The sequence below is a fragment of the Temnothorax americanus genome, unplaced genomic scaffold (genome assembly GCF_048541705.1).
Source record: "Temnothorax americanus isolate GAGA-0224 unplaced genomic scaffold, ASM4854170v1 Scaffold73, whole genome shotgun sequence".
NCBI classification, from domain to species: Eukaryota; Metazoa; Arthropoda; class Insecta; order Hymenoptera; family Formicidae; genus Temnothorax; species Temnothorax americanus.
The window spans coordinates 219,477-238,496 of NW_027509796.1; the positions used below are offsets into that span (position 1 = coordinate 219,477).

The following is a 19,020-nucleotide window of genomic DNA, read 5'->3' on the forward strand; positions in this document are numbered from 1 at the left end:
TAAAGTTCTTTTTTGGTAAAAATGACGAGATATTTTAAATTTTGTCACGACATTTTTAATATAAAATATGAAATTTCTCGTAAAGTATTCACTTTTCAATGACTTAACCATGATAATTTTATACGTAGAGTAATGAAAAGAATCGAATAATAATGTTAATTACATTTGCAATTTTGTGAAATTGATTGCATCTACAGAATGCATCACATCTTTTTAAAATTTTTTAAAATAATTTTTTTTACAACAATCGATTTCTTATGGTCAAACTGATAAGGTCGATAAATAGATCTTTTTAAACCCTGCAATTTTTGTCTAAAACGTTTTTCCATATCTTTCATATTTTTCGAGATATTTGATCGTTCCGAGATTTTTGGGACATCTTGTATATGATATTAAAATATAGGAATATTCCTACAATTATATATCCTAACATTTAATATTTATTACAGAAATATTCTTATACTTATATATCCTATAATATTTAAAATTTTTCTTATTCCTAACATGTGCTCTATCGTGCGTAGGGCCTTAGATATGGATGTGTTTTGGCGATAGTGGGGAGTGGTAATGGTGACCGATGTGATAAAAATCGTTATTCGTCTTGATCGTAAAGGCGGTTAATAAATACCACCGAAAAATCTGAGTTTCCGTTTAAAGATCTTCTTAAGAATTTGCCCTTGTACCTGGACCCTATCACTTTTTTGTTCAGCGGCTTCGTCCACCAAGATCCCTCTTTCTTCTCCCTTTCTCCTTCCTCTGATAGAAGGAGAAAGAGAGGAGGGCATGAGAGAAGATCGGTCTGCTTGCGAAGGAAGGTGGAGAAGCAGAATAAGTGGGGGGATGCAGCACGATAGAGGAGAAGAAAAAGAGAAGCATGCTGCAAGGAACAGAGCGAGAGGGAGAGACGGAGATAATGCTCGCTCTTTTCCTTAGCTCCTACGGTCACTGTGGTTTCAGTCTCACCGTGTATGTTGCGTAGGACACAGGTCCTACAGTCCGGTCCTCCGTCATCTTCTCCGTTGGCCGGCATAGTCTTCGATTCTTCTCTCTGGATTATTATTACGAGTCGTCTCTCGTATCCTTCGTTTTTCATGCCGAAACGTATCCCTTCACGAGAAACGTGATGTTTCGATGTTCCGAGTGATGTTCTGTTTCATGTTTGGAATATTTATCGTGTTCTTAAAAAGATTATGCGTGAACGTGAACTATTCATAGATATTTAAAATAATTGTGAAATTAACGTTAAAAAACCCGGCAGAAGCTGACATCGTAGAAGAAAAGTAAACCGTCAATCGGCCACTGTCGCTCTTACTAAAAAATAACATTGAGATAAGCTGATGATTCAGGTAAACTGTTGCAAAAAAGAAATTTCGATTTATCTGACGGGATTTAGGCGATTATGTTGGCGCACAGTTGTCAGGAAATGATTTCCAATGGTGAAAAATGACCGTAATTTTAACGCGGAAGTAAAATCGGCTCGATGATCGGTTGATTCGTGATGAAGAGAAGAGAGAGAATGTACATCTGACAACGGGAGACTTCGATGCCTCTGTCTGGAAAATCTCGGCGCTAGCTGTGATGCTGTAGTCATTCAGGCACGATATTCGCATGCTGCCGTTCGCATGATATTCATCGATAGATCACGTACGCCGAGCACGTGCAGCACGATCTTCTTCATTAAAAAGAGCGGAAAAGAAGCAAAACTTTACGGTGATCCAAGGATAAAAATAATTTTGTGGAATTGCATCCGAAGAAAAATTCGAATTTGAAGCACAACCGAACTTCTGAATAATTTGAAGGAATTCGAGATGTTTGTGTATCGATAGAATTCGAATTTAAAAGGCAAGAGGAAAAAGTGGAAGAGAGAGAGGGAGAGAGTTTGAGTTTTAAGAAAAAGCCTTTTCTGTGCATCGTGATAATTTTGTGAGAGAAACAATTTGTTTTTGTGATAACTTTGTGTATAGCCGCGAGTTCGTTGAGAATGGTACCGATATTATCGCACAATTGTTCCCGGCGGTACTTCAAAAAAGGCAGGTAGACGAGACGTCACGACCGATAGTCATCGGCCACGCACGACCCGACGACGATAATGATGAACGAGTCGCGTCGCTGAGTCCCCATGAACCGGCGCGGAGTTAAGGTATTGTGTATGAATTACAAGAGACTATTAATTACGGCGCGCCAAACGGATCGTTAATCGCGACACTTATCAAAGGGGGGAGGAGGGCCCGCACTTCCGTTCTACGAATTCTCGCATTATTATCGCGCGATATATAATATCCATGGGATCTGTGCTGTGAAGAACGTACACGGCAAGCCTAATTGAATGTTCGTAACTTCAAAAACCATCTGCCATCTTTCTTCTTTACTAGGTTTCGTGTTAACCCTCCATTACCCTCGTTCGACAAACGAACTTTGCCGCGCCCTGTACTGTATTAGTGCGGCGTTGTTTTTTCAGGGCACGTATTATGGAACTTTTCGGCATGGTTTCCAATCAGAATTATTCCGTTTTTCCTAAAAAAGAAAAAAAAGCACAATAGAAATTTAAACTGAACAATTCCCATCGGAATCCATGTCAAAAAGTTTCACGATACGTGCCCAAGATCAACACAATCTTAAACCCGTATCACACTACTGGATTAAGATTGGATTGAAATACAATGGAGGGTTAAAGCGGCACGTTGATCCACGCAGATCCACGTGGTTGAAATTTTGATTGAAAGCGTTGAAAAATGTGCTCATTTATGGAGTACGACATAAAATTATTCTACCATTGTTTATCCATTTTTACGTTTATTAACAAAGAATATGGGGTGAGTATCGTAATTATCCTATAACATTTCCGGGTCAAAGTACTCGTATTAGCAACAACTTCTTAGCGATAACTTCTTTGTATACAAATATCACGCCAAAAAGAAGGAGGACGTACACGTCTCTTTAACTATACCGTAGTTTGTCGTAACTCATTTAATCTTTTTGTCATCTTTTAAATGCTCTGCAGCGACAATGACATTGCCTAAAACGGACGGCATAGATATTTGGAAAACTCGAGATAGGTCAGGTAGTTGTTTGTTGGGAGGAGAAGGGGGGAACCGGCTTTGGTTAATACCGCGCTGAACGTCGTCCTTCCCGACGCCGCCACCTGGGGCGAGCGGCCCTTCAGAAGTTCCTTTGAAAGATTTGCAGCTCGAGTAGTATACCTCACCGTGAGGTGATGTGCGTGAAGTCATCTGACGATAACGGTGACACGCCTTTGATCGCTTCCGCCTTGTCTTCCACCGCGCCGTCATAACTTCCCCTTTGCCGGTCATATCGGTTATCTTGAACGGCCGTGTTCTCTCACAAGTATCGACAATGGCCGCCGACTTCATACGTGAGAAGAGAAAACTCGAATGTCCCGTGAAGTGTCACTGGTCCATTTCGTCTGCTTCGAGTTTAAAACTCCGTTTTTGAACTCTTGCTATACGAAGTAATGCCTGTGGATATATTAATAATAGGTATGATATTTATACCGAATATCATGGTGTGGATGAATGATGTAATTAATTGATAATTAGTTGCGTTGCCATTATATAGAGTGACCGAGACAAATCGCGGTCTATTAAGCGATATAATTAAATTTCAAATTGACTAATGATAACTTGTGATTTATACGATTGTAATAAGCGTGACACGAAAATAGAAGAGTATTGACGTTAGAATAGCAATATCGTCTTTCATTTATCGATGGTCAAGGTCTCAAAAGCTGCGAAAAATTAGGAAAAAAATCTCGCGGTTATCGCGGGAAAATGAATTCCGAAAAATTCGAATCTTTATCTTAAAATAAATAGGGAGTCTATGTGTGCGTGCTCTGAAAAGGGAATCGTAAGAAAGGAGGAGAAAAGTAAGGGGGTCCTCGGACAAGTCCCCGGTCCCCGCTCTCTTGGGCGCGCGGCGTAAAAGAGATTTCGCCGACGTTGCTCTCCGCAGACGAGAGGCCGAAGGGATTCTCGCGGACAGAGAGGAGCGGCAACGGCGGGATAGAGAACGAGGAGAGAAGAAAGGAAGAAAGGAGGGAGGAGGATTGTGCGGGGGGGCGCGCAGAGAGGGACGGAGAAGCCAGAGAGGGTTAGCTGAAAGGGTTAGCTGAATGGGAGCCGTGTGTATGCTTTCCTCGTTTGAGAAGCTTCGTATCGCCCAGGGCCGTAAGGGAATCACGCCGCGCCACTGTCCTAAACGCGCCCCGCGATAAACCACCCGCATAATTATTTAACACCCGTTAAGTGCGTCGCGTCACGACAGCGGTTTTCCACCGCGACGTGTTCGACATTTGGCTCCATACGGCCATATATAGGCTAATGGTAAGCGGTCGATCGGTTTTCTCGCCGGTATTCGTACGGATTCGAATCGATGGCGGAGGGTTCGACGGCATCTCTAATACAGGGTGGTCCGTGACGCGTCGAAAAAATTAGCGTATGTGCAAATAGGTGTATAAGTGAACAAGGAAGGAAAAGTGTGCCTATAAAAATCAGTTGTTACTTTCAGCTTAAATTGATTAATATAAGCGAGTGTACACACGAAAGTAAATGCTGCTTCGTTGTCGAAACGGGGATGCGGTACCAACGATGAGTTGAATTTTCGGTTCATTGGATCGGTATCTCGATCCGGAGGCGAAGAGGACGTTTACCTGCCCGCACGAACGGTTCTTCCTAGAAACATTCTCGTCCCGGGATGCCGCTTCTGATCTCTCGCAGAAGTTTTCCTGCCGTTACGGGAACTCTCACTCGAAAAAAGCTCTCGTCAGATATAATCTCGATAGGCCCTAATTCCGACGCGGTAAACATCCTTATAAATGTAAAGCATTGAAAATCAGATTCGCCGAGATTACTGCTCTCAACCCCCGGGATGTATATCGCGTTATTACATATTACGCGGTTATCAAGCGATACCTTCTCCGGCGGGAAAAAATTCGAAGTTTACGTTTTTTCATCTCGCGCTGTAAAAGCGCCGCTCTATAATTAGAATTTCAAATGCCTCGAGGAACAAGGAAAGGAAAAGGGAGGAAGGCGACGTGCTTTCATCAGCGGCGCTCGTTTCGAATCGTCGACATCATCGTCGTCGTCGTCGTCGTCGTCGTCGTCCGCGGTGACGAACCGTCTGTTGCGCGTGTCGAACCGCGCGGCATCGGACCCCCGGTTACGCGCTCGGGACACCCGTTAGACCGCGCGGCGCGACGAGGGAAGGGGACTCTCAAGCGGCGCGGCGCGGCACGACGCGGCTTGCCGAGCGAGTGAGCGAGCGAGCGAGTGAGGCGTTCCGAAAACCTGTAATTACGGACCCGGCGTACATCAAGCGGTGCCGCCGCCAGTCGCCAGCCGCCGGCCGAGGCCTACGTCTTCCGTCTCTCTTTTTATATCCGTTTCTTTTCTCCGCCTTTCTCTTACCTCGCTCTCGCGCTTCTTCACCATCTTTGCCCCCCTCCCCCCCTCAGGGCCGTACTCCTATAGAGTTCCTATAATATAAGAGCTGCGACAAAACCGCTACCATTTATAGGCGGAGCAATGTATCCCCCAACGCTAATTTTTTTAAATATAAATTGGATCCGCTGCATTTTCGTTCAATGTAACCCTGACAATTGTCAAGTTAAATTGACAACTGTTATCATAAGTGTAAATATAAATATAGGGATGACGCGTAGCTTCATGTGAGCGCGAATTATTAGAACTGGAAAATCTTAGGTCCGATCCCGGGTTTTATTCCACATGCAATATACGTACAGGGAAAGAATAATCCTTTCAGACTGCGGTGGGCTTTGGGTTATCCCATAGATTAGTTAATTAACAATATCTGGCAAAAAGAAATATAGTTGTTTATGAGTAACAGCTCAACCAATCAGAAGTCATCACACTATGTCGCAACACTTGTTATAGGAACTCTACTATAGATCGGAGTACTGCTTTAAACATTATCTGTATACAAAGTGGCTATATGCCAAGCTATATATACCTGTATATAGCAATTTATTAAAGAAAAAGAATTATTTTTTTACTCTTAAATAATAGTAAATCGTAAACTGCTTGATTGTATGTAAGCAGTTGGGGTGACGGCAATTAATAATTCTTTAACTTTTTTATTTTAGATGAAGCTATAATATCAGGAACAATATGCGTTGTTCTAAATATACTGTTATACTGTTATACATATGTATTATCATATATTATAATTATATTTCTTATTCTTTTGGAATTATATATACCTATACACGAGCTATAAAAACTCATTTTTAATTTCTGGTTCGCGAGTTTTAATAACAAACATGATGAATGCAACTGACAATATCCGAGGAGATACGAAGGAATCGCGCGCGTGGTACGGCCTTGCTTCTCTCTTCGATCTCTTTTTCTCCACTTCTTTTCTTTTCTTCCAAAAGTACCGCCGTACCTGCGTCGAGGGCCCAACTTACCTATACGCCTCTCTACTCCGCTTCTCTCTTTTCGCTCATGCTTTCTCTCGCCGTGTCATTCCGTTTCTCTTCTTTTGCTTGCTATTGGTACCCGTCGTTCTGAACCTTCCCGGTTCAATTTGAACGGTATTTCAAGCTCTAGTTACGCAAAAGATTTGATATATATTCTTCACCATCTGACGATTATCGCGATAATATTCCTAATTAAAAATTATGGAAATTCTTTAGGAACTTTTATTCTAATTAAGTTTAATTAGCAATCTATATTAGTGGATCATATCGTTCAAAGATCGAAAATCGAATAATGATGAATGTCAATTGAGATGCACCGACCCTTTTTTAAATAATACTATACAAATTAATACTGCAATCTGATTAATCCTCTGGCGAACAATTACCGATGTGAGCTGGAGGAGCGTATTGGTAGAGGAGACGAGAACAGAAAGTCGCGGTTTCCCGAGGGATTCGTTCGATCGCGACGCACAAAAAGCCGGCGGGTCAGCGGCTGCATAGAGAGGTGTATCGCCGGATGGCCTTTAAGATTCCTCTTCGTCCGCTGATGCCTTTCTTCTTCGCTCTCTCGCTCGCTCCTTGCCTCCCTTCCTCCTTCCCTCCCACCCTTGTCCGCGTCTCTCGTTTTTTGAAAGAATCTTAATCGCTCGCGCCGATAAACGGACCTCGCGAGAATCGGGAACGACCGACCGGCGCGGCGCGACGACTGGCCGTAGCCATTCTCGCTTCTAATTCTTTCCAGCCGTCACCGTCGTTCCTGATTCTTTTAACTCTAATTTCAATTAGCATTCAATACACAGAGTTCTACATAATTTTAATATATTAATTTTCTTCATAATTTTATTATTCTAAGATCTTTACTGAATATTTGTTATTCTAATAATCAGTATTCAATCTGAGGATTTTGTAATAATAGTTTAAATTAGACTTCAAGTAGTTTTAATCATAGTTATAGCGACATCGTTTAAGTGAGATAAATGAAAGAATATCGCTCTTCACGCAATAATGAGAAGTGAAAAACCGATTGTTCGAATATAGGGAAAATCCACGGAGATGCAGATTCGCCGCGCGAATCGTCACACATCGAGTGGCTTCGAATGAACAAATCATTTCGATGATCCTCCGCGGGACGACGGTTTCAAAGCGCATTCCAGGCAATCCCGTCGCTGCGCGACATCTCACACGGTAAAAAGGGGCCAAAGGGGCTTCGACAATTCTCGTCTCTCCTCGTTTCCTCCACCACTTCTCTCGAGAATGCTTTTTTTCCCGCGAACCAACCAATTGAACGCGATATGCGTTTTATCTTTCGAGGTGGAAATACCGTTTTGTTATTAAATTTGATATTCCGCAATGCGCATATTGAATTATTGAAGTATTGCACGAGACATTTTATATCTCAATGTAAAGTTAGAATTTCCGGATGTTTATATAATAAGATGTTTATCTCTGTATTTTTGTCGAATATAGTTTTCTCTATTTTAAAGTTTTTAAAAAGATTTTTTAACAAATAATTTTTAGGACGTTTTTAATAAATTTATTTAAAAAATTAATTTTAATAAATTATTTTTAGGAGTAATTACAAAAGAAATCTTCTAAAAAAAAATGTTACAGATAAAATTCCAAAAATGTGTCGTAAAATGAAATTAAATGACAGTTTTAATTATCGTAATAGATCTTTTACCATATCGGATCTTATTTCAAAAGTTACAACTTTTGTAATACTGGATAGTATTCACAATTATAGTTTAAAACGCTAAGACTTTATGAGGCTTTACTTCTTTCCTTTCTTCGTTTGCATTTCTGGTCGTCGTGTAATACATATTCGTGAGATATTGGTACAGTTTTAATTCCGTCTGCACTTTCATTGCACTTTCGTCGGTAATATCGCGATTCGGTAGACGATGGCCCTTTATCGGCTCTGGGACATATCGGGACGACAACCGTTTCTCGAATTGTACGCCAATGACAGTGAACGACACCGCGAGGCTCTCGATGACGGATGATCTCGTGATTATCAACTACATCGCGTCTCGTGACCTTCGTTATCCACGCTCATTTTTAGAGCTCGAGGTGCAAATGAATCCCAATCAATATTGATTGTGGGTATATATACGTGCTAAAATTTTTACAGCACATCGAGTTTCACGCAAAATTTTATGCAAAATTAAACATGAAATTGTTACGTTAATTCTTTATCCAAATGTCATTCGGCTAAATCTAATTAAACTACAAATGACACACCGAGGCACGACGAAGAACTTGCGATTTGTTCAAGCGTCGTTTTTACGAAACAAATCTGCACAGAGATACAAAAATCCGCGAGGGTCAGATATTCGGCGACACGTTACAGGCCCGGATATTGGCGGTGACCGGAAGCCGCGGGCGCGATTTCTTTTGTGCCTATAGAATCGGAAGTCACGGGGGCGTGAATTTTAATATCATTCGCGTAGAGGCGAGGAAGAAGCACCTCTCGCGCGTGAGAATTTCTCACGTGGATTCCTCGCGGAATCCATACGGAGGAAACCATATATGTGGCACGCTTCGGCAAATCTTAATATCTCGTCGAACGCATGTCCCTTTTTATACCTCCGCGGTATTTCGCTTCCTCGGGAATCGCGAGATCGACCACGATGCCACATCGACCGCGCAAAACGTGATTTCACGCTGGACGAATCGCGATTTTATTGTGGAATCTGGCAAGCGAACCGAGTATTTTAAACCTGTTCGGTAACACCATATGTGAAATATTTTATCGAGAATATAAAACATATAGCGCACACTCCATGTAAATATATTTTTGTTGCAAAGCGAATGTTTTATTTATTTAGCATCTAAATACTGAAACTCGTTTTTTTTCTGCGACGAAAAATGGAAAGTAAGCGAAACTAAAAAATTTATCAGACTTGAGAAAATTATCATAGATTTTACATTCTCGACTTTAAGGAAAACGCAAACTGGTGAATGAAATGCAAAAAGTAGGAAAACAATTTCCCTCAGATAAAAATTTAACGCGTGCAACCCCCGATTGGAACGTCGCCGAGTCGGAAAAGCTTTAATATACATTTCCAGTTCTGAGACCGCGAGGGTTAAGGTCATTAATGATAAAATGGGACGGCGACAAGTGGTGGAGGTGGAGGTGATGGCTGACGGAGCATACAGATAACTGTTTCGTAATTTGTTAGCGCGCGCGAAGTCTAATAACCACCGGGCGCGGCGCGAAATATAATAATTTTAATTTGCACCTTGCGCACATCCCAACCTTCTTTTTCCCCTCCTTATCTTATGCCTGTCTAATGACGTTCGTTTTTGTAATTATTCGATGGTGCGCCGCGTTCGCGCTAACATATAATTAAAAGAAAGCGAACGCGCGAATTATCGGGACGACCACTACGACATAAATCTCCTCCGCGAAGATGAGCTTCGTTAAATCTTAATTCTAATCATTCCTGACTCGCATACTCCCTTCCCTATACGTAAATAAGTAAGAGAGCATGTTATGCATACATAACGTTTTTTGTCGACAATTGAGAATTAATTATTTGCAATTAGCGTTAAATGACATTGATCGTCTTCAAGAATGTTACATTTATAACTTTTCGGATTAAAAACATTTTGCATTGTTATCTATTTGAAATATAACAATATACAATTTTCTATAACGCTCTAATATTGATGTGTCAATTTTTAGTATTATTATTCGAAATCTTAATTTTTCAAAATCGTACCTCGTAGAAATTTAGAAAATTCTTAATTAGGAAAATTCTTCGAATCATAAATAATGCCGATTATGTTCTTCTGATACTTTTTCAATTTTTGGGGGGGTTTGGAGTCTCGGAAATTGGTCAATTTTCGTGAGTTTAGATTTTCGCATTTAAACTTTCAAACTTAAAATTCTAGGAATTGTGATTTTTAATATCTTGGTTAATGAAGCGTGTGGGTTTAGACGGGTATGATTATTCATAAGACGAGTGTTTTGTAAATTTGTATCTGATTTTAGGTTTATTGAATTTAAAAAAGAAATTGCAAAATTTACATTTGCACGCTTTTTTATATTGGGTTCTTATGCTCTGTCGGTAAATTTCGCAATGTCGGTAACTACCGACATTACAGATACAAAAATTGTGAAGTTACGATTTAAATTTTTTTGGAAACGATCGAAAGATAAACGAGCACTTCTGTACCCATCGTGCTCGCAAACGATCGGCAATACAGATTCACCTTTGGATTTCAAAATTGGTGTCACCGTCGCGATAGGTGGCGACACCGGCTTGACACGCGAACGGAACACGGAACTCGAATATTTCGAGCTATACGTTACGATTTCGAAAGAGAGAATAGAGAGATCTCCACGATCGATACTAATATCGACGCTTTTCGACGAATCGAAATGCGGGTTCCCTCGTTTCTTCGGCAGGCGGAGGGGGCGGAGGGGGCGGAGAGTACGAGAAAAGAAATGCGATTCGGCGATGCGCGTCGTCGGTCGTCGGCAGCGATTGTGTCGTCGCGAGGCTTCTCTCGCCACTACGAGGAGGATATTTCGCCGAACAAATCGAAGGCGTCCGTCCACCCGTTGGAGGATGAACCTGGAGAGATTGTCGAACAATGAGGAGATGCCTGCGGTAGAACTGATACGGCTGGAAAAGCCTCTTAAGTTAATACCTGGTCGTCGTTGCTGACGAAACGTTTTCTTTCCCTTTCATCGGGGGATATCGCGTTCAGCCAGTCCACCTTCGCGACTCGCTCGGAAGAGGTACACCTGCAAACAAACAGGAATTTGCTGATCATTACGTCCACTGGCCGTTTGAAAGCGTGCGGGTGCGCTCAATCGTCCGACCTCTATTACCGACGATTCGTTGATGGCTTAAATATATTTTGTTTTCTTTATTCATTAATATAAAGAAAAAAAACAAATATATTAACAGCAAGATAAAGTTATTTGTGTACACAGAAAAATTATGAGGAGATATTATGCAGGTTTTCTAACGCCAACAGAATCTTTGTTATGTTGTACAGCATTAGGATAAAGAGACCATGTCCTTAAAATTAATTGAGATATTCCATGATTATTTCTCTAGGCTGTATTTTGTAGTTTAACAGTAGTGAGATATGTGTTTATAATTAATTCTGTAAAAATATTTGGTGCCAGACATAGGTAGGCAGACTAGAGAGTCTCGATTCATCTTCAACGAGCAATGCGAGAAAGGATTTTAGCGAGGCGTTTTGCTGTCGGAGTCGACATAGGTCGCAAGGAGTCTAGACGCTATCCCTACTCTGCCTATCGCCATATCAGCGTAGCTTCAGTCCTGGTCAGGACGCGCAGCCTTGGTTCAGTGTGCCTGCAGCAGTGCTATCGAAGCCATCGAAAGCATCCTAGGCTCATTCCTTATGATATAACAATAGCAGTGTTTGTGGTATCGGATAGATTCACTTTTGTCAGAATCATATAATAGATCTTTGTATACTTGGCAAATTTAAAGGCTGTCTGTGTTAGACTCACCACCAAGATGGTATGTACTCTGATATTCTTCTTTTTTGATTCAGGTAAATGTGCGGTGGAGCGAGATGATTGACTATGACAGGTTTTCATTTCATATTTCTGCCTTTGTGTGGCTCAGGATCAAGTTTCCATACTCATTCGAGAGCTATAGGCTCTTCTCTCTCGAATAGCCCTATGATATTGATAGCATTGTGTCGAAATTATTTCGTCATAAATTGTCCCGAGCTGGTGATACAAGTCGATTATGCTTTGTGTACTTTTGTGAATACATATAGAATATCCCTTGTGGATCTGTAATCAAGACTGTGTATGTAATGTGAAAATTTCAAGTTTTTTAGTGTGATTTGTACAGCGATATGTGTTGTATAGTGCAGTGAAAGCAGCTCTTGTGAATTAATTATGTATACAAGGGGTAATATCTCTTGCTCAAGTGGATAGTTGCACATTTGCCGTTCCGGGCTGAAGTATGGCCCATATGAACCATATTTCAATGCCCTGTCATAACAAAGGAAACGGGCCCTACAGGCATAAAAGGCCTTTTTTTCCCCTGATTGCCTTACCTCATAAACCTATTAATATTTTTCCACTGTGTTAGAGCTCAATTTCAGTTAATAGAGGATATTAAACTCGCAATATGGATTTTTAGGACTGGCAAGTACATTCAATAGCTTGCGTTATAGGTTTTGTCGATCAATACAAATGGTCTGCGCAACAGACCAATAGGGGTTGTGCATATATACATGTACACGCAAAAATGCATCCCTCTGCGCAGCCTGCCAGGAGATGGTCTATAGTTTCTCCCACTATGCTCCACCCTTAAGGTTCCTGGCAACAGAAAAAACCTCCCTTAGCTGTTTAATTGAGAGATATGACTCACTACAGGGCTCGATCGATCCAGCATCCCAGATTTCTCTCCTTTGTTAGCGTGTACCAGCTTCACTCTTTCACAGAAATATGACTGCATTAAAGTCAGTAATATTTAGGGAACGTGACTGCCATAAATGATTCTTATTTTTATTTGAATTCCACATATTGAAGAGTACACTCTTTATATGTCATTATAAGTGAGATATATATCTTGACAGCCGTTATTTCTACTTGGATACAATTTGTATCTTTGTCATAAAAATGCAAAATGTAAGATTTATATTATAAATGTAAGATTTATTTTCTAAAATCTATTTATTTACTGTTTCAGGTTGGGACTAACCATGTCCACTAAGAGGCATCGCGGGCAAAAATTAAGCGTAGATAATAAAATAGCACATGAAGGCCGTAATAGATAGAATGAGCGCATCTCGGCAAAGCGAAGCGCGTTGCTTCAGTGAAAACTCTCCCAGGCCGCCAGTGCCAGGTAAGACAAAATATACTTACACAAAAAAGTAGAAGAAATTACATATTAATGCACGTATAAAAGAAAATCAAAAGAATGTGAAGCTGTTCGTTTACATTTGTTTAAGAAATGCGATTGTAGCTCTAATTAAAAACCTATGTTCTTTAAAAACGAGATTTTTTAAATAAAATGATCAAGAATTTGTTCAAATATCTTCAAGATAAATATTTTTTAAAGCTACAATTGCTTTTGTAATATGTTATATTACAAAAAGACTATGTTGATATGTTGAAATTGCATTGCAGCAAGAACTTTGTATGCTTTAGGAGAAGAAACTGGAAGCTATGTCAGCCGGATCCGTCCACAGAGCCCCGCTCTGACGCCAAGACGCTCTTCTTTCGCAACACCGCAAGCCTCCGGCGGTGGTTGCGATGTTTCCGCGCCATTGGGATTTGAGCCGGAGGGTTGTTGCGGAACCACTACCATGGAGGGCAATTCGCCCCCTGCTTACGCACGGTGGGCGAGAAATCTGCACTCCCTGTTAGAGGATCCGGTGGGTTTAGAGCTGTTCAAGAGGTACCTTAGTCAGGAAGGGCATTTGGATCCGCTCAACTTCTGGTTCGCCTGCGAGGGCCTCAAAGAGCAGAAGGACATGGAGAAGATCTCGCAGTTGGTGAAGCTCATCTATCGGAGGTTTTTTCTCAAGTCGCAGCTAACCATACCGGAGGATGTGATGAAGGAGGCGGATCGACGGGTCAAGGAAGGCCGCGCCGATCACAAGGTGTTCGACATCGTGCAGTTGGAAGTCGAGCGGCTGATCAACGAGACGACATATCCCAACTTTCTTCAATCTGACCTGTACGTGCAATACGTTCAGTCCTGCCAGAATCCCGATTCCGGCGGTTGCCCGAGCTCGAGCTCGGGCAGCCGCGAGATGTCCATCTCCTGCGGACCGAGTCTGCTGCCCACCGTGCACGAAGACAGCGAGTACATCGGCACCGGTTGTGTACACATGCACAATTCGCACTCGACCGGCGGGACGCCCGGGGAATTGAGATTGACCAAAGATGTGCTAATGGCTACCCAACAGAGTAGAGCGATGGATCTACGACCGAGGCCAGAAGCGTACGCCGGGTAATGCGCTTTTCATGAAATTATCGAGTCTTATTAAAATACCATTCGTTATCTGTATAGTACGCTTCAGATCAGTCCTGCGAATGCCTTAACAATGCTGTCGTTTTTGTCTTCCTTTCTTTTGAAGCTTGATGTGATGATACTTGCATAATCTGAATTATATATTAAGTTTACATTTTATCGTTACCGATTTCCAAAGCGATTGACGTTGCCAGAAGTTAGATTCGCTGTTCTATCCCTCAATAACGTTTTTTGATAGTTTGTCCATATGCAGGATATGCAAAATTTTATTTTATTTATTTTTTTTTGTTTGACGGATAACCATGATATTTTTATTTGTCTTTTATTTAGTTGTTATTGTTTTGCTATTTTGCGTGGCACTTATAGCATTTACTTGCAACATGGGGCTAGTCCGTATCACATGCACGTATCCAGATTGCACGCACAATATTCCTCCTACAACCCAGTATCCAGACAGGATTCCGAGCTTCAGAGTTTGAGCAGTGATGCACGTACCGAGGTGGACAATGTCTCCCTCAACAGCGGATCCATGTAAGTTCTATTTCTCATTTTAATTTTACACAGCATTCTTTGATTTTGCACCCGAGATAAAGAGTGGAGGATTTCTCCAATTTTTAACTTCATTCACTTTGAACTTGTTGCATTGTGTAGTGCATTACTAATCCGTATGTATTTGTAATTTGTCGCCCGCAGCGATGGGACGAGCAATAGACAGAGGAGCAAGAAGCAATACAGCAAGCAATCTAGTAGGGCAATTAAAGAATCCGCGAATATAAATCGCGAGTCCATGGCACATCATGTTGTCCCACGAACCCAGCGTATGGCGTCCCCGAAGCAGATGACGGCGGAGCAATTCGCGGAAATGCTCACGCAGAAATTGGAGATCCTGGTACGAGAGCAGAGGGCCCACGAGAAACTGGAGAAATATCTGTATCAAGAGAACGACGTGTCGAATGGTAACGATACGTTGGTCGAAACTTGTGGAGCTCCCAAGACTCTCGGTGATGCGTTGAAAGAAAAGCTGTCTGTAGAGGAAGACAGCGATCAGGCGATTCTCGACGAGCATGTATCTCGCGTTTGGTCAGATCAGACACCCTCAAGGTCACCCAGGCTCTCGCCCGAGAGAAGACGTCCCACTCACAATTATCCACGGCCTTACAAGCAGAGGAAAGAGAAAGATATGGACTCCACGTTCTCAGTGGATAGCGGTAATATTCACGACTTCCCCGAGGGTAGCGATCTTGTCGGTGCCGGTTCCATGAGTTCACTAGGCTCACACTTGCCCAAATCTAAATCTGTGCCATCAGATTACTCCGATTTCCTCCACAAGCAGGACCTGCATATTCAAGGTAAATATGATGAATGGCGGCCTGCGCGTGAATTGTGTACGCGAATTGTGATCATTAATAAAATAAATTTTTTTTTCTCTTGCGCAGGCCACGACCAAAGATTCCGAAGGTCGGACATGACGAGACGATCAGCCACGAAAAAGTCAATGACAGAGCTAACAGATAGCGGGGTAAGCGTAGTCAGCGACGTGCAGCCTTCCATAAATAAGGACGTTCGTCTGATGCCTCGGTTTAAAGAAGACAAGAAGGTTGATTTGAAGCATAGTAGTCGTCACGGTAAGAGGTACGGCTCGCGTAGTGGGTCCTTGGAAAGGCCAAACAGAGAAACCTGGAGTATGGGGGTACCTGCTCAACCGTTCGTTGCTGATCCGGGAATGCCACCTCTGACACCACCTCACACGGTGAATATGAGCTGTTCTTTCCCTTCTTTATTTGGCAATGAGATGTATGCGTCACGGATAACTATGTCACAGGTTATACAACTGGAGGAGACTTGTAGAAGGCTAATGGAGGAGAACAAGGCGCGCACTAGTTGCAAGCAACGACACATCAACGTTTCGAAACAGGCGTACGAGTTCGCGTCGCAGAGTCAACCGTACGTCCAATCCAATCAGTCCACTTTGAGGAAACCGAAGCAGGACGATTTCACCACTGTTGTGTTCAGTTTCTGTGACGAGCAATTCCCTTACAGGACCAAAATTCCTGGTCACAACGTCACGTTGAAGCAGTTCAAGGAGTATCTTCCGAAGAAAGGGAGTTATCGGTAATGCAACGTTGCTTAACGAGAGACAACTCAAATTAATAATTTCGTGCATTTTAATTACTTTTTTTTTCTTTAATTGCAGTTACTTTTTCAAAACGGAATGCGAAGACTTAGATACGAAAGTCATACAAGAGGAGATAACGGACGATGCCGAGGTTCTGCCACTGTGGGAGGGCAAAGTGATGGCGCAGGTTAAGGCGCTTGAATAATAGACTGAATAAAAGGAAACGAAACCGAGCGCGAAATGCGCGTATTCTGACCAAGTGCCGCAATAAATGTTATTTAAGAGACCCGCCACTAAACCGGCAGCCGACGCGCGCTCGGTGTTTATACATATATACATATTAACGCTTGTCACGCGGCCTCTTTCTCATAATTGCCTAAGAAAGTAGTTTTAATCGATGAAAAAGATAAAATATCGGAGTCGAGCAATATCGTTTCGTGCGTGAACGTTGCGGAAAAATTAAGAAAAGAAAGGCCTCACATTAAATTCTGTCGGTCGAATGTCCTCGAAAGTATCTCATAGACTTTGTTGACATCACAAGTACAGTAACTATTTCATTGTTGGTTCCTTTCCGCTCAAACATTTTTTAATAAGACTTGGTTAAGGTGTTACTTTATCGGCTGAAGTTTCGAATGCGAGTTTCACTCCAATGATTCTTAGAAGATTTTATTGGATCGTATAACGCACTGTTTTTTAGCCTCACTGATAAGGCAGACAATAACTTGAATTAAAAAACCATTTGAGCGGAGATCAGACCAGAGTGGGATTAGAGCCGTACTCTTTTCATTTCCTACTTTTCATTTTTCATCATATTTATACTTTCACATTTATTCAGAATAGAGAAAGAAAGAAGGAAAAGATGTTCGTTTTTTTGGTGATAAAATTACTTTGTCAACGAATTTTGTAAGACGGACAGATCGCTCGACACAGCGCTCTATTGTACATAATTACTATGTAACGATTTTGATGACAATGCTATGCGTTTTGTCGGTACGGGTTTTGCCAGATGAGATTATTGTTTATAATTTCGCCTGGCGCGATACCACACTTTCACGGGGTAGTTTGGGCGAGAACGGCAACACACGTCGATATACCGAATACATTGTGACCGACTAAACAATTTCTTCCTCTCGAAGACTTCCCATAGTTCCCCACACGACTGTACAAAGGATCCGCGTAGTTGATCGCCTTAGCAAGGTCCGCGTAGGCACTAGACTTACATAGGAAAGGATAATTATTACAAACTAGCATCTAATATATCGCGTATGAAATATATTACATATATTTCATGTAAATACGAGACGTCGCCTCGTATATAATATATGTAATGTGTCTTTACGTACGCGCGATACATTGAAAAGAAATTGCGAATCATGTTTTTTTTTCCCGTTGTGCCACTACCGTCACCGTTGCATTACCGTCATCCATTCGATATTGTGAAATGAAGTTCACCGAGCGTAGCCTAATACACGGGGCGATATTCGTAGTACGTGTCAACGCGCGGTTGGCATCGGGACGGCAAACATCGGTGGAGAAAAGAAGAAAGGAAGATCATTAGCGTTTAGATTGTAATAACGTTTGTATCAGGTGCGGAAATATGTGCCTTTTTAGCGCAGTAAGGTCGAAATAAGTCTAAGAGAGATGGTTAAGAGATATTTATAAATTGCAAAGTGTACAGGGGCCCAATCCTGATAGGAAAAACTTGTGTCCGATATTGAATCCCAAAATTATATCTAATGTCGATTTATCGGCGAGTTTTGTTTTTTTAAACTCGTTCATCGAAACCGATTGTCGTATTTTATTTAACTCTTTCAGTTGTAAAAGTCTGAATTATTCAAATTTTATCTGTGTTTCACGTGTGAAATTGTGAGGACTTTGACGTCTCACGTTGAAATGTTCGATTGTATAAAGATCACAGTAATGTAAGAATGTACCTAATCTATTCTTTCGTCTTTCGATTTGTAAGAAAAAGATGTATAAAAATGAGAGCTCTTTTATCGATGGAAAAAAAAGAATAAAGCTCGAAACTGAAGGGTTTAAATTAGAACGCACATTTATTACATTGTACAATGAATTGTGAAAAATGCCGGATGGCCCTCGATCGATGAATTGCGAAAAATGCCGGATGGCCTTCGATCGATGATTCGACTTTATAATTTGTGCCGGAACTCGCTTCCTACGCGTGATCCCCGTGGGAAAATCGATAAAAAAGAAAAATCAGAATAATATGCGTACCGTTTATTTGAAAATGTGATCGTGTCTCCGCAAATCAATACTGAAGACGACGTGTGCGATCGATGACAATTTTTCAATTGTACGTTATTGATCATTATCAATTAATATCACGAACGTTAAAGTGTTCCTGTACCTAATTAATTAATAACGATTATTATTGTATATCAAAAATATTGAGAATAATAACGCGATTTTCACTGAGAATCAATGAGTCACGCTGTTGTACCACG

General features: G+C 41.5%; 1 protein-coding gene across 7 annotated transcripts in view; it reads left to right on the plus strand.

Annotated features, from left to right (window-relative positions):
• Axn (protein axin) overlaps positions 1-18,994 on the plus strand; it is a 30,768-nt gene extending 11,774 nt beyond the window's left edge. For 2 of the 7 annotated variants that reach the window (XM_077422728.1, XM_077422725.1), the window contains 6 exons: positions 13,150-13,305; positions 13,611-14,418; positions 14,806-14,970; positions 15,133-15,788; positions 15,876-16,551; positions 16,634-18,994. In XM_077422728.1, the coding sequence (XP_077278854.1) occupies positions 13,218-13,305; positions 13,611-14,418; positions 14,806-14,970; positions 15,133-15,788; positions 15,876-16,551; positions 16,634-16,760 (2,520 nt within the window). In that variant the 5' untranslated portion in view covers positions 13,150-13,217 and the 3' untranslated portion in view covers positions 16,761-18,994. Of the gene's footprint in view, positions 1-10,941; positions 11,205-11,600; positions 11,962-13,149; positions 13,306-13,610; positions 14,419-14,805; positions 14,971-15,132; positions 15,789-15,875; positions 16,552-16,633 lie in introns of those variants that run through there. The other 5 variants (XM_077422727.1, XM_077422730.1, XM_077422729.1 and 2 more) reach the window with 5 other exon arrangements.
• Positions 18,995-19,020: the final 26 nt, after the last annotated feature.